A 14,158-nucleotide genomic window follows, 5' to 3' on the forward strand; every position below is an offset into this window, starting at 1 on the left:
AATGTTTGTTCTTATATTTTTCTTTTCCAATGGGTTTCATCCTGCTATATTTATTCCCTGAACAGGGTATATTAAGTTTGTCACGATGTTCGTAACACCCAGAAGGGAGCGTCGGAGACCCTATAAAGTGTATATATTATAAATGATCAGTATGTCGAGCTGAGTCGATTTAGCCATGTCCGTCTGTCTGTCCGTCCGTCTGTATATATACGAACTAGTCCCTCAGTTTTTAAGATATCCTTTTGAAATTTTGCAAACGCCATTTTGCTGCTCATTTGTCAGAACGGCCGATATCGGACCACTATAACATATAGCTGCCATATAAACTGAACGATCGGAATCAAGTTCTCGTATGGAAAACTTTCTCATTTGACAATGTATCTTCAAGAAATTTGGTATAGATTAGTTTCTGAGGCAACTATGTAATCTCCGCAGAAATTGTTCAGATCGGTTAACTATAGCATATAGCTGCCATACAAACTGAACAGATAGTTACTAACAGAAATGCACCAGTGAAGGGTATTTAGCTTCGGTGCAACCGAAGTTAACGTTTTTTCTTGTTTTTTTTTGGTTTTTACCTCTGATCTACTAAAGGCAAAAGTTTGCATGACTTTTGCTATTTTTTTTGTTTCTGAATATTTCAAATTTTTGTTGAAGTTCCCCAAATTAAAAGTACGGATTACGTCAGTCGGAATTATATTTGTCTTGCTATAAAGCCAGCATACCTTTTCTATTATTATGTACTTTTTATTGCCTTTGAATCGTAAATATCGAGAGATTTTTGCAACATTAAAAAACTCCCTTGCCAGCATACCACAACAGTGGTGAGCAAAAAATGTAGACCACATACTGAGTCTATGTTTACATTTACTCAGGCCGGCGTAACGTGGTCTTTAAAACAACACTACATACATACATCTATGCGGGAGATCTTTAAGAATTAGTAGCACAACGAACAAACGGTTTATTTTGCTATGCCAAAAAAAAAACACATGCAGATAAGTGGTCGTAAACCGGTCGTTTAAACACTTGACAATGCTACAGGCTAAGCAGCCACCGAACGCTGGAGATGTACTACGAGTGCATGTGGAAGACTTAAGCGCGACGATTGAGTATAATGCTACATATGCGAAACGCATGCGATGAGTTGCTTTCAGCACAAAGAGCAGTTAAGACGCGTTAGCCCAAAGCGCGGCGCTTAGTTTAAGCGGCGGCAATCCAGTATACTCAACGCTTGCAATTATTTACTTTGCTTCCGTCACAAAGACGATGAATCGTTTGCTGGAACTGCAGCGCGTATGCGCGACCGCCAACAAGGACGCAAAGTCAACAGAAAGTGAGTACAATTAAGCTATAAATCATAAATCATTTGAAACACGCGACGCAATTTAACTAGCTAAAAGCAAGTAAATAAATCATGCTACAAACATACATATCTACAAAATCTAAAAATAATTGTTGTGCGCTGTTATAATCAAAATAAATGCAAAATCTGCTTTCCCTCTTTACTTTTCCAGAGTCCTTACTGCCTTTCAGAAAACAGTTGCAATTTCTCTACGGCTACGTGCTCGGCTTCCTGATGGCGCTCACCACACTGCTCTGCTACGATCGCTTCCTGCTGCAGACGGCGCAGTTGCGTCAACACAGCACGGCCACTGAGAATTGGCAGACGGGCTATCAAACCGCCTTGCAGCAGCTGAAAAGTGATGCAAACACACTGCAGCAACAGTTAGCGGCGGAAGTGCGCGTGCTTTGCATGGTGTTGACCACACCGGCGCAGCACGAAACGCGCGCCGCACACGTGAAAGCCACTTGGGGCAAACGCTGCACGCGCCTCATCTTCCTCAGCAGCGCGGCGGACGTGGAATTGGGCGCTGTGCCGGTGGTGGACAGTGCCACCGATAAGTACGAACTGTTGTGGCATAAAGTGCAGCAAGGATTCCGTTACGTATACGCCCGGTATTACGCGGATTACGATTGGTTTTTGAAGGCGGACGATGATACGTGAGTGAGTGTGCATAAATAAGAAAATAAGAAAGTGAAATGCAGTCTTTTGTGAGAAGTTGTTGTTTGTAAAAGAAGTGGTAAACAATTGTTGTTATTATTTGCGCCGTAGTATCGGAAAAAGCCAGGGCGTCGCACTTGAATTTTGGCATAAATTTGTTTGCCTATTCTTCGAAAAGTTATGTAACCTTCAAACTTAAGGAACACACTTGGTGACAGCGGTGAATGACCGCTATCTAAACTAACTATGCAAATCAAAATTTGAATTGTAAAACGTGTAAAAGCGAAATGATTTCTGATTCTGCATAAACTTGTTCGAATACTATTTCAACTCAGCAAGTATAATTAAAGCATATGCTGATGTGTGTGTGGCTAGCAAAATGTTGATAACAAAACAAACAAAAAAAAAAAACAATTTAAAATAAAAGTAGCATAATTAAAAAGAAAGAAGTCGAGAAATGTGAAACAAGTTTCTGCTTAAGCAAACAGCAAAATTGTACTGGTTCATTAGACAAAGCGTCCGAATGCGGATTATTTTTATCTCTTTACCGCCAACGTGCAGTCAGATGATTTTATTTATGACAAAAACATTCAAAAAGAACTGGAGAATATAAATAAAAACAAGTTTTATAGAACAAAATTGTTGCTGAAAACAGTGATGAAGAATAAAATACTTTCTAACCGTTGTAATAGAACGTGAAATGAAGTGGAATGTGAAAATATCAATAGAATCAAAAATAAATGGCACAAAAATGGCACGAAGTGAGATGCTAATGAAACGATTAAGAGTAATAAAGAGCGTGGAATAAATTATTTGTGATAGGATACTCGAAGAAAGTGAAAAAATATTTTAAAGCGGTGCTGAGTAAAACACTATCGGCGTTATTATTTAATAATACAATAATTAAAGAATTTGTTCTAATTTTACTTATACCTATTATTCGGTTATTCTGTAGACCAAGTAAAATTGGACAATTATTAAGGAATTATTATTAACACCAGACTGTTCTTAATCAACTATGCTATAGCAATTATTTACGTTTTTTGATATACTCGCTGTTGGGATTGCAGTTTTTCTATTACAACTAAAGCTTAAAATGACTCATCTGTTTTTTTATTGCAAGTCCAGTATTAAACATTCAATTCGCCGATTAAAATCAAGCTTTTGATAGCAACCTGTAAAATTTTCAATGCAAAGTTAACGTTTTGTCCTGTTTTCAAACTATGCTCTAGTCAACTATCATTTGGGTATCATTTCATATTACAATTCAATTAGAGAACTAACATTTTGTCAACTCGAGAGCATTGTGTTGGAACTATAGCCATATGCGTCCGTTTTTATACTCTTGCAACAGTTGCTACAGATTATAATAGTTTTATTCACCTAACGGCTGTACGTATCACCTAAAACTAAACGAGATAGATATAGGGTTATATAAATGATCAGAATGACGAGAAAAATAGAAATCCGGTTGACTGTCTGTCTCTCCGACCGTCCGTGAAAGCTGTAACTTGAGTAAAACTTGAGATATCTCGATTAAACTTGGTATGTGGGTTCCTTAGTAAAAAAATCAAGTTTTTAGATGGGCGCAATCGGACCACTGCCACGCCCACAAATCGCCATTAATCGAAAACATATAAATTGCTCTAACTAAGCACTAAATTAAGATATAAAACTGTAATTTGGCACAGGGATCTCAGTAGCAAAGATCATTTAGGGTTAAAATTTTTTGAAAAAGTGGGTGTTTAATGTTTAATGTACATACCACCTAAGCTACTAAAGCTACAACAACCAAATTTACACGGCTGAAATATTATAAGGTCTGTGTGAAAATGGATGAAATAGGAGGATAATTCCGCCCACTACCCATATAAATGTACTGCCTAAATCTAAAACTAAATACGCCAGAGACATTAAGTTCTACCACCGTGATGGTATAAAAGAATTTTATTGGAGATGGTGTGAAAATTGAACGATGGGCGTGGCACCCCCCACTTTATGATGAAATTCCATACCTTGGAACTCGACAAACCGATTTCGACAAAATTTAGTAGGTGGCACTCTTTTAACATTCTTATTTCACATTGTGAAAATCGGACAACAACCACGTCTACTTCTCGTATAGCACAATTTTAAATTTCATTGGTATCATCCATCATTTTCCAGTACACAAATCAAGAAACAATTAATATAATGGGATACAACTTTGCATGAATAATGTATTTAGTGTGTGCCGCCTTATGACCAAAAATTGTTCAAATCCAATAAAAACTGTTCAAGCCCGAGGTACCGAATATTTAGACCCCGATACCTATAGTTGACTTTTGATGGAAAATGTCGATCAATGTGTGATATATATAACTGAAATTAAAGGATAATCCTTCTCTTTTAATGGTTTGTCTGTATGTCAAAAATGGGTTGAATCGGACCAATATTTCTTTTAGTCCCCATATACTTAATATAAAGATTTTCGAACTTCGGGGTGACTTTCTACCATATACGAGTATATCGGTCAATATGTGAGATATTCTAATGAAAATAAGAGGGCGTATTTTACTCTTAACTGTGTATCTTTTTGCCTAAAATATGTAGATAAATTAGAGCGAAAACTTGTGCTAGTCTCTATATAATTAATATCACGATTTTCGAAAACTAGCTGACTTTATTGTATATGATTGGTTTTACACCTTAAAGTTTTTCCCAGAATTTGATTCTTGCAAGTAGCAAGAGTATAAAATGTGCGGTTGCTCCCGAACTTAGCCCTTCCCTACTTGTGTTTATTGGTACTCTCTCCCTGGCCTTGAATTTTGAGTAAGTTAATAGAAATTATTGCATCAGCTAGATATCTAGTTATTCTTAGGTCCTAGGGAACAAAACTTTTGAGTTTATTGCTTGACGGATAGAAAGAAGAGTGAGGTAAGCAAAAGGTAAATTTTCATAGTCATAGTTTTAAAAAAGCCTTCCATTATTTTCGTTGTAGTTGTATCTCACTTTTTGTGGTATATTTGCTTATCTTTTCGTAATTTAGTTTCTGTGATAAAGGCTACGGGTGAGTCAATTATGCCAGAGTAGTTCCAGCTGCAAATATTATTCGTGTGTTTTGTTTGATAATCTCTCACCGTGGAATTAGAAGTGGAAACAGTTGATTCTGACGCCTACAATTCGGCCAGTATTTTCAATCTTATTAATTTTATTACGTCGTGTCATGAAATAAGAAAAATAATTACACATTTAAGAAACGATTTGAAACAACCTTTCTAAAGAAGCTTTCTTAATGTTCCAAATATATTATTAATAAAACTGCAAAGTTTTTAAATACGAGCTGTATATTACTAAAGAGGCGGTCAGATCATTATGAAGAAACTGGAAACGTAGATGACAAGTCAGGAGGAGGGAGGACTCACGTGATATCTAAACATTAGGATAAAGCTCTTTCTTGCTCTCCTTTTTGAGAAGAAACTACAGGTCAGTCTGAAATAAACTAAAGAAATGTTCTTTGAAAAGGGATAAATATTACACTTAATGGACTTCAGAGATCAAGCATCAACAGTAGGGTAACCAAACATATACTTGGAAAAGGCGCAGGAAAACAATAACCGCGAGTGGAGCAATGTACCTGTAATATTAACAAATAAGTCAACTTTTGTATTGTTCAACCCTCTGAAAAGTGTTTCGCTAAGAAAAGAACAAACATTTAATAAAGGGCGTGTTTACATAGCATTATAAAAAGGTGCATGTTTATGGATGCTTCTCTGCTTATCGCTTTGGGGTTTCGAGGTGTTTTATAGAAAACCTGTACGCTGTTAGAATGATAAATTTATAAAAATAGGATTTACTGAAGTTATCTTATTTGCTTTACGTCAAGAATCACCATTAATGGATACTGGGTGAGGACAATGATCTGAAACAAAGAATCAGATCAGAATCAGAGAATGGAAACTTGATAACTATATTGCTACTTTGATTGGCCATCACAGTCACTAGATGCCAATTCTATAGAGAATATTCGGACTTCAATAAAAGCAAAATATAAAGAAAATAACGGGTGATTTTTTTGAGGTTAGGATTTTCATGCATTAGTATTTGACAGATCACGTGGGATTTCAGACATGGTGTCAAAGAGAAAGATGCTCAGTATGCTTTGACATTTCATCATGAATAGACTTACTAACGAGCAACGCTTGCAAATCATTGAATTTTATTACCAAAATCAGTGTTCGGTTCGAAATGTGTTTCGCGCGCGTGTTTTGTTCAGCGATGAGGCTCATTTCTGGTTGAATGGCTACGTAAATAAGCAAAATTGCCGCATTTGGGGTGAAGAGCAACCAGAAGCCGTTCAAGAACTGCCCATGCATCCCGAAAAATGCACTGTTTGGTGTGGTTTGTACGCTGGTGGAATCATTGGACCGTATTTTTTCAAAGATGCTGTTGGACGCAACGTTACGGTGAATGGCGATCGCTATCGTTCGATGCTAACAAACTTTTTGTTGCCAAAAATGGAAGAACTGAACTTGGTTGACATGTGGTTTCAACAAGATGGCGCTACATGCCACACAGCTCGCGATTCTATGGCCATTTTGAGGGAAAACTTCGGACAACAATTCATCTCAAGAAATGGACCCGTAAGTTGGCCACCAAGATCATGCGATTTAACGCCTTTAGACTATTTTTTGTGGGGCTACGTCAAGTCTAAAGTCTACAGAAATAAGCCAGCAACTATTCCAGCTTTGGAAGACAACATTTCCGAAGAAATTCGGGCTATTCCGGCCGAAATGCTCGAAAAAGTTGCCCAAAATTGGACTTTCCGAATGGACCACCTAAGACGCAGCCGCGGTCAACATTTAAATGAAATTATCTTCAAAAAGTAAATGTCATGAACCAATCTAACGTTTCAAATAAAGAACCGATGAGATTTTGCAAATTTTATGCGTTTTTTTTAAAAAAAAAGTTATCAAGCTCTTAAAAAATCACCCTTTATTTAACGTCAACAAAATATTTTATGCGGCTACTCCAATATACCAGGAAGTCGCTTTATTTGGAATATGGGGAAAATTTAATTGAACGTTGCCATCAAACATGAGAAGCTATAATATTAAACAAGATTGATTGAAAGAAGTAATGAGTAACGAAAACCTTTTTTTGGAATGCAGTGCATATGACTGTAGGCGTTTGTGTCATTGCAAAAACTTTCTAAATTTTTCAAAACACATTTGTTTCAGCAGAGGTGTTACAGATAACACAGTGTTTTTTATGAAGATCATCACAGATTAGTTATCACTCAACATATGAAACTAATATTAATATTTTATGGACTCTGAAAACATTGCAACAGAATTTACAAGATTGTGAAACTAAATAATCGTACTTTAATTAAGCCAATTCTATTGCTGCTTTTAAAATAATAGTACCTAGAGTTTTTGAAAGTACTGCCAACGTATTATTCCAATTTTAACTTACAGTAAAAACCTTTAACTTATCAGTTTTTTAAGATTTAATATTTTTTTCTCTACAACAGTTATGTAATCATGGAAAACTTACGTTATTCCCTCTATGCTTATGACCCCGAAACGCCAGTTTTCTTTGGTTACGAGTTGCTGCAACTAAATGTGGTAAGTTTTTAAGCGCATACATGTTAAAATATCATAGTTAATTTTGAAAAACTGACAACATTTGTATATACGCATATATATTAGGCATGTATTCGCATAAATTATCTTTATGGGACATAAAGTCATCAAACCGTCATTAAATTGGCTCGATTAACGGCGTGCAAAAAAGCTTGTCTGCTAATATTTTGCATGCAAATTTATGTAAATCGGCACTACAAACATATAAACTATTTGTTTAGACATATATATTTTAATTTATGTCTACTAAGTTTTTTAGATAAGCGTCAATCATTTGAAGTTCCAATAAATTATTCATTCATGGTTTGAAAAATAGCGATTTATTTTGGTTTTTTTTGTATCATTAAGAGAATAAGTGGCTATGAAGTGTTTCATGTGTATATATCTTTGTATACATCAGGTGGTATCTTAAAAGAAAATCTTTGCCTGAACTTTAAAAATAAGGAACTTTTCTCCCCAAAAATTGGTTACAGAAATCTTAAAAAAAATATTTTGAAAAAGATATTTCTATAGAGTTAGTCCACAAAAACAATGAAATCTTATACAATGAAAAATGTCAAGACGTGCCTTTCTTTACAGACCTACATGTCCGGTGGCGCTGGCTATGTTCTCAGCAAGGAAGCTTTCTCCCGCGTAGTTACAACGGGTTTTAATAACGAAACTCTTTGCCCACCAACTAAATACGCGCTGCCTGAAGATTACTGTATGAGTATTTGTTTGCAAAATGTGGGCGCATTGCCTGTGGACGGACGCTTCATTCGGTCTAGCGAAAACAAACAAACATTTTTCCCACTGCAATTGACTGATTTTATGGATAGCAATGAAACCCTGTCTAGTGGGGACTGGATAGATCGCTTGACGCCATATACAGTGGATTGGGTAAATCTTTCTTAGCTTTTAGGTTTATTTTTATTTATTAATTACTTTTTCTTTTTAATTATCAGGGCCTTAACTGCTGTTCCAATTATTCCATTTCGTTCCACTACACAGATCCCGCTATAATGTATTTATATGAGTTTTTTATTTACCATCTGCGCGCAGTCGGGCTTCCGCAACCCCGCGACCCATTGCCTGATAAAATCGACTACGCAGAACTGTTAAGCCGATTTTCTAATGAGCGAAATACAACGGACCCGTGGATGCCCATTAAGTGGGTGCAAGTGCCGTGAGAGGAATGCGTCCATATATGCATATACATATATATTGTACATATTTATTTTAAGTGTCTATATTTAACTCTATAAAAGTATTCCAAATATATTTCGTAAGTAGTTTATACATTTTTATATTTGTATGCATGTTCATTTCACCTTTTCTAATAAAAAATAAATAAATAGTGCAGTTCATGGTATTTAAACTCGCAAATAAAAAAATTATGAAGAAAAAACTTCAAAAAGCACAATTTTGTACCATTAATTGAAGAATAGAATGAAATAACATTTTCCCCATAGAATTCCTTTTTTTCATGAAGCCAGACGCGTTTTTTTCTTTTTCTAACGTACATCAAAAAATTACCGTGTGAAAAATCGCTGCATAAAATAAAAATCATGTTGTTTTCTTAAATATATTAGAGTTTCTTTTCAAATATTGAGCGCCACAATCAACTCAATCAGAATAGGGAATGACATCTTCGAGTTGTTCAGTACCAAACTAGGTTTCAGACACCGCGACTCCTTATCGTGCAATTTCTTTAATATATTACATGAAAAAAAAAATAAAAATCACGCTGCAGACCTTAATCGTACTGTTCTTTCATTTTCAGGACTCACTAGTTACGGGTACCTCATACAAATAATTATATGTGCATTTTTGATTTTGTTTATATTTTTTGTTCACTGATATTTTTTGAATTTTGGTGAATGTGGAATAAACGGCTGATATATTGCCGTTAATATGCAATGAAAATTATTTCATTCTGCTCTCTTTCGTTGTACCGTTACATTAAGAATGTGCTTGTGCATTGGGTATTGTGTAGTAAATATTTATATGTGCAAAATCAGTCTAGCTGATCTTGTCGCTTAAAATGCCTCGTGGTACTAGTTTGTCAGCCAAGGAACAAGGAATAGTTATAGGAATGTATGAAAGCAATTCCAAAATATACGAGATTGTATCCAGACTAAAGCGGCATCGAAACTGTATATCAAGATTTGTTAAAAACCCCACCAATTATGGTGCAGTGCGACGCAGCGGACGGAAAACCAACATTGATGATCGGTGCAAACGACGGCTAGCAGTAGCGGATTCGATGAGTAGCGGTCAAATACAGACCAAGTTAAGACTTCAAATAACAAGGAATAGAATTGTTCGAATATTCATGAAAATAAGTTTATCAAACACACCTCCGTGGTACCTAAACCAAAGCTCTTGCAAAGGCATATTATAGCATGTTTGCAGTTTGCAAATAAATACCAATTCTGGGCCTAAGAGTGGCAGAATATAGTGTTTAGTGACGAAAAAAAATTCAATCTGCTTCAATGGAAAGACACCTATATGCTATATATCCACTCAAATGAATGCTAGTATGTATGTAAATCTTGATCAGTGAGTTGATAGAATTTGCTGCCAATATTTATGGCGATAACTGGACATATCAGCAGGATAACGCTTCAATCCACACGGCACAGGTTACGAAGCGCTTCTTTAATGGCAGGCAAATTCCCGTATTACAATGGCCAACATTAAGTCCGGACCTAAATCCGATCGAAGATCTCTGGGGGATCCTCTCTGCACGTGTTTTCCAAAACGGAAGGCAGTTTGAGACAGTACGTCACCTTAAATTAGCCATAGAGCAAGAATGGGCCAATATTGACATAACTATTCTACAGTCATTAGTTAATTCTATGCCAAAGCGGCTTAATTTAGTTTTAAAAAATAAGGGCAAAACTATTGACTATTAAAGTAGAGATGTCTTTTAGTTGAACTCAAATGAATAAGATTTACAGGCAAAAATAGAAAAATGCACATATAAATATTTACTATAAGCATAAAGTTAAATTTTGTTTTTTAGTTTAAACAAATATTTGAAATTTGTTATTTTTTGTTTTTTTATATCTTATGTAATAATAAAAAAACCTGCATACCCAGAAATATTTTGCAATTTTGTAATCTTTTCTTTTTTTGCAAAAAGTTGATGCACATATAATTATTTGTATGAGGTGCCATGCTGCTTAATTCGGTACACCTCAGTCGGGTTGCGATTTTTACATTGGATGAACATATTGAGCAAAGAACTTGTCTCAAATTTTGTATTTCTAACCAAATTTTGTGTGAGGAGTCGTCACGAATGTAGGAAAAGATTTACGGTTTTATCAAAAACACAAGGCTACGTGTGATACAAAGCCTTCAAAGGCGGTCGAGAGATCGTTGAAAACATGTCTATTTCTGGACTACCTTCGACCTCTGATACTAATGAAAATATTAAAAAAAGTGAAGGATATGGTACCTGAAACCGTCAGACAAGTGTTAGGGAGATTGCCTAAGAGCACGACATCTCTTGCGAGTCCGTTCGAATGTTGATATTTTGGATATGAAAGGCGTTCCTGTTCGACTCGCCCCATAAAGCTGAATTTTCTTCAAAAAGCGTACCGTAAGTTCCGATGCCATATTCATGGAGAGCATTTTAATTGCCGATAAGACATGGGTTAATGAGTTTGACATGCAAACAACTCAACAATCAACGAAATGGACGGAAAAAACGAGCCGAAACCAAAAAAAAACCACACCAAAGCCGCTCAAAAGTCAAGATGATGCTCACTGGTTTTTGTGATATTTGTGGTTTGGTGCATCGTGTATTTGTTCCGAAGGAACAGTCCGACAATAGGGAGTTCTATTTTGCCGTATTGAAGCGTTTGCGTGAGAACATACATCGAAAATGGCCAGAATTATGGAAGAACAATGATGATGATAATGCACCATCTCGCATCGAGCCACGATTGTGACCAAATTCAAAACCGAAAACGCAATGAATACCATCGATCAACCACCGTATTCACCATACTTGGTTCCGTGATGATCTCTTCGGCGATATGGATATAGTACGTCTCATAAAAATACAACTGGCTTGGCCATGTTGCCCGAATGAAAAAAAAAGAATCCAGCTTGCAAAATGTATGATTCGTTGCGCCTAGTGGCCAACGAGAAGGGGGACAAAACAAACTCAAACGAAAGGATCAAGTGGAAACAGACCTGGCGAAACTTGAAATCTCTGATTTTCCGTGCACAATGCATAGTCCACCGAATACGATCAGCCTGAGAATGACTACCGTTTAAGTAAACATTTTAACCTTCCTAATAATAATAAAAATAATTTAATCGCTACGTAGATATTATCCACAAATTTAGTTGAATTACGCTGAAAATAAACAGACAAATAAGACATTTTATTGGAACTCATGAACTTTTTAGATTGAATGATGAATGTAAGGTTATCACAAGAAAATACATATATCCATATCTCAGTGACAAGCGCTCGACGAATACATTTATGTTTTTATTTATTTGTTTTGTTATGTATAAAATATTATATCTATAAGTAAATACAAATCCCAATGTTTTTATAATCAATGCAATGGCTTCCCAATAATTTTGGTCTTTACTGTATGTTAAATGTGGAGTATCATATTATTGTAGCATAGTTTTAGTTGCGCTTCATAATTAACATATTGTCATAAAACAATGGAAATTATGCATACAAACAAATATTATATGTATTTACGAAAATGTGTTGAAATAATTGCTGAATACAAATTATGCAAATTAGGTAACACCACTGTGCACCTACCATAAAAGTCATATTTTTGTTGCTATTAATATATTTAAACAGTTTTATGCATCGATGTGTGGTTGCGAATGGTGACACATTCCGGTAAATGTATGGTATTTTATTGGTGACGCCGCAGTTGGAGAAGATGTAGATTGCAGGCCCCCATTGCCAGAAGATACAGGCTTTCCCAACTAAAAGCGCTTTTGAATGAAAGGATTTCAACATTTTTTTAGTTCCGATAGACATGATGCATCTGAGAGGACTCAGGCCTGATTTGAACTATTTCCCAATAAACTCTGTATATTTTAGTAACGTCAAGAAAAAAACTAATTCAACGACCATTCCCAGATATCAAAATGAATTATTAGTATTGCGGTTGGATAAGTGAGTGCGCTATCTTTGCTGTGAGAAGTATGTAGGTGAGTTTATTTTTCGATATTAGAAATATTTGAAAATCACTTCATTGGTTTTAAAAATATTCTCCATTAAGATCTACATACTTTTACATGTGTGGAATCAATTTTCGAAGCACTTTTGCCACTTTGATTGCGCAATCTGCAAAAAATTATTCTGAACTTATCACCGCTTCATGTGTCCATAAACGTTGACCTATTAGTTTATCTATAATAAAAAATATATATATTTTATCTATAATGTATAAAATAAGTTATTCAATCACAAGTTAGAACTATATGACTCAACAATTCGATGTTTTGAGTGCCGTCTTCGGTGTTTGGGTTTTCTGATTTCTTGAAAGACAACTGGCAAACAGATGATTGTGTATTACTCAGAATTTATTGTTCTGCGTTGTTCTAGTACTTGTAGTATGGTTGAGATATATTCAGTTTTTCAAAAAAACAGGCAACCATTTGCTTGGAATAACTTTTGTTGCATTCGGTTCACACCTATGGACTCGACTGCTGTTTACTTTCGTGTTCATGCGTGTAAATTCACATTTAATAATCTGTCACGATTTCATAGACGTGTTTCGAAACTCAGTTATCGTAGTTTTTAACATTTCTCCTGACCAATCGAGTTTGAACAATGGACAAATTGTATGAGACGCAACATGAAAAAGTAGCCTCTAACTCACGATAGGTCAAATGACGATCTGGCCATATTTATTTGCGCAAAGCATCAATAATTTCCGGAAAAACAACTGATATTGGATGACCTTCACGAAATTCGTTTTGGAGTGATTGACGATCACGATTGAATTCACCATACCATCTATAAACACTGCTTCTTGATGGAACTTCATCACCATAAACTGAATGAAATGCATCGATGCACTGCTGCTGAGTTAATCCGCCTCGAAAGTTGTAAAAAATAATCGCTCGAAAATGTTTGCGGTTTAGTTCTACTTGTATTCTTTGGACGAGATGCGTATTTCAAGTTACTGTAGGCATTATGTAGCGATCGTATGTTAAAACGTTCTGAGTATGCATAACATCAAAAATGTCACATGTTCTGATAAAGTTGAGGTACTTTTGCCTGCTTTCGCTTTACTTATGAAACTTTTGTGCTCACGTTCAAATTCTTTTGTGTATTCTCTAAATAAACATTAACATAATTCTTAAGGATAACGTGATTCAGATCTGAACTTGATGGCACTATTATAAAGAACGAAATTTTTTTTTAATGTTCAAAGAGAAAAATGTAAATTAAAAATACCAAAATAGGTGTAATTAAAAACAATATATATATTGGAAGTGAAATGCACATTAAAACAAGAAAAAATGTTAACTTTGGCTGCACCGAAGC

General features: G+C 35.4%; 1 protein-coding gene and 1 long non-coding RNA gene across 2 annotated transcripts in view; both read left to right on the forward strand.

Annotated features, from left to right (window-relative positions):
• Positions 1 to 14,158, forward strand: part of LOC125780225 (uncharacterized) — a 341,973-nt gene that overhangs the window by 13,682 nt on the left and 314,133 nt on the right. The gene's annotated exons all lie outside the window — the stretch shown is intronic.
• On the forward strand, positions 1,004 to 8,977 carry LOC105225673 (glycoprotein-N-acetylgalactosamine 3-beta-galactosyltransferase 1). Its single transcript, XM_011204252.3, has 5 exons — positions 1,004 to 1,336; positions 1,518 to 2,004; positions 7,521 to 7,614; positions 8,212 to 8,511; positions 8,577 to 8,977. The coding sequence occupies exons 1-5, from the start codon at positions 1,270 to 1,272 to the stop codon at positions 8,799 to 8,801; spliced, it is 1,173 nt and encodes a 390-aa protein (XP_011202554.2). The 5' UTR covers positions 1,004 to 1,269; the 3' UTR covers positions 8,802 to 8,977.

Source organism: Bactrocera dorsalis, chromosome 1 (assembly GCF_023373825.1).
Source record: "Bactrocera dorsalis isolate Fly_Bdor chromosome 1, ASM2337382v1, whole genome shotgun sequence".
Lineage (NCBI taxonomy): Eukaryota > Metazoa > Arthropoda > Insecta > Diptera > Tephritidae > Bactrocera > Bactrocera dorsalis.

Bases quoted from the DNA above. Each gene is read 5' to 3' on its own strand.
- LOC105225673 (XM_011204252.3), top strand. From the start codon at position 1,270: ATGAATCGTTTGCTGGAACTGCAGCGCGTATGCGCGACCGCCAACAAG. The intron at 2,005-7,520 runs GTGAGTGAGTGT...TCTCTACAACAG, and splicing joins TTGAAGGCGGACGATGATAC to TTATGTAATCATGGAAAACT. The intron at 8,512-8,576 runs GTAAATCTTTCT...TTTAATTATCAG, and splicing joins CGCCATATACAGTGGATTGG to GGCCTTAACTGCTGTTCCAA.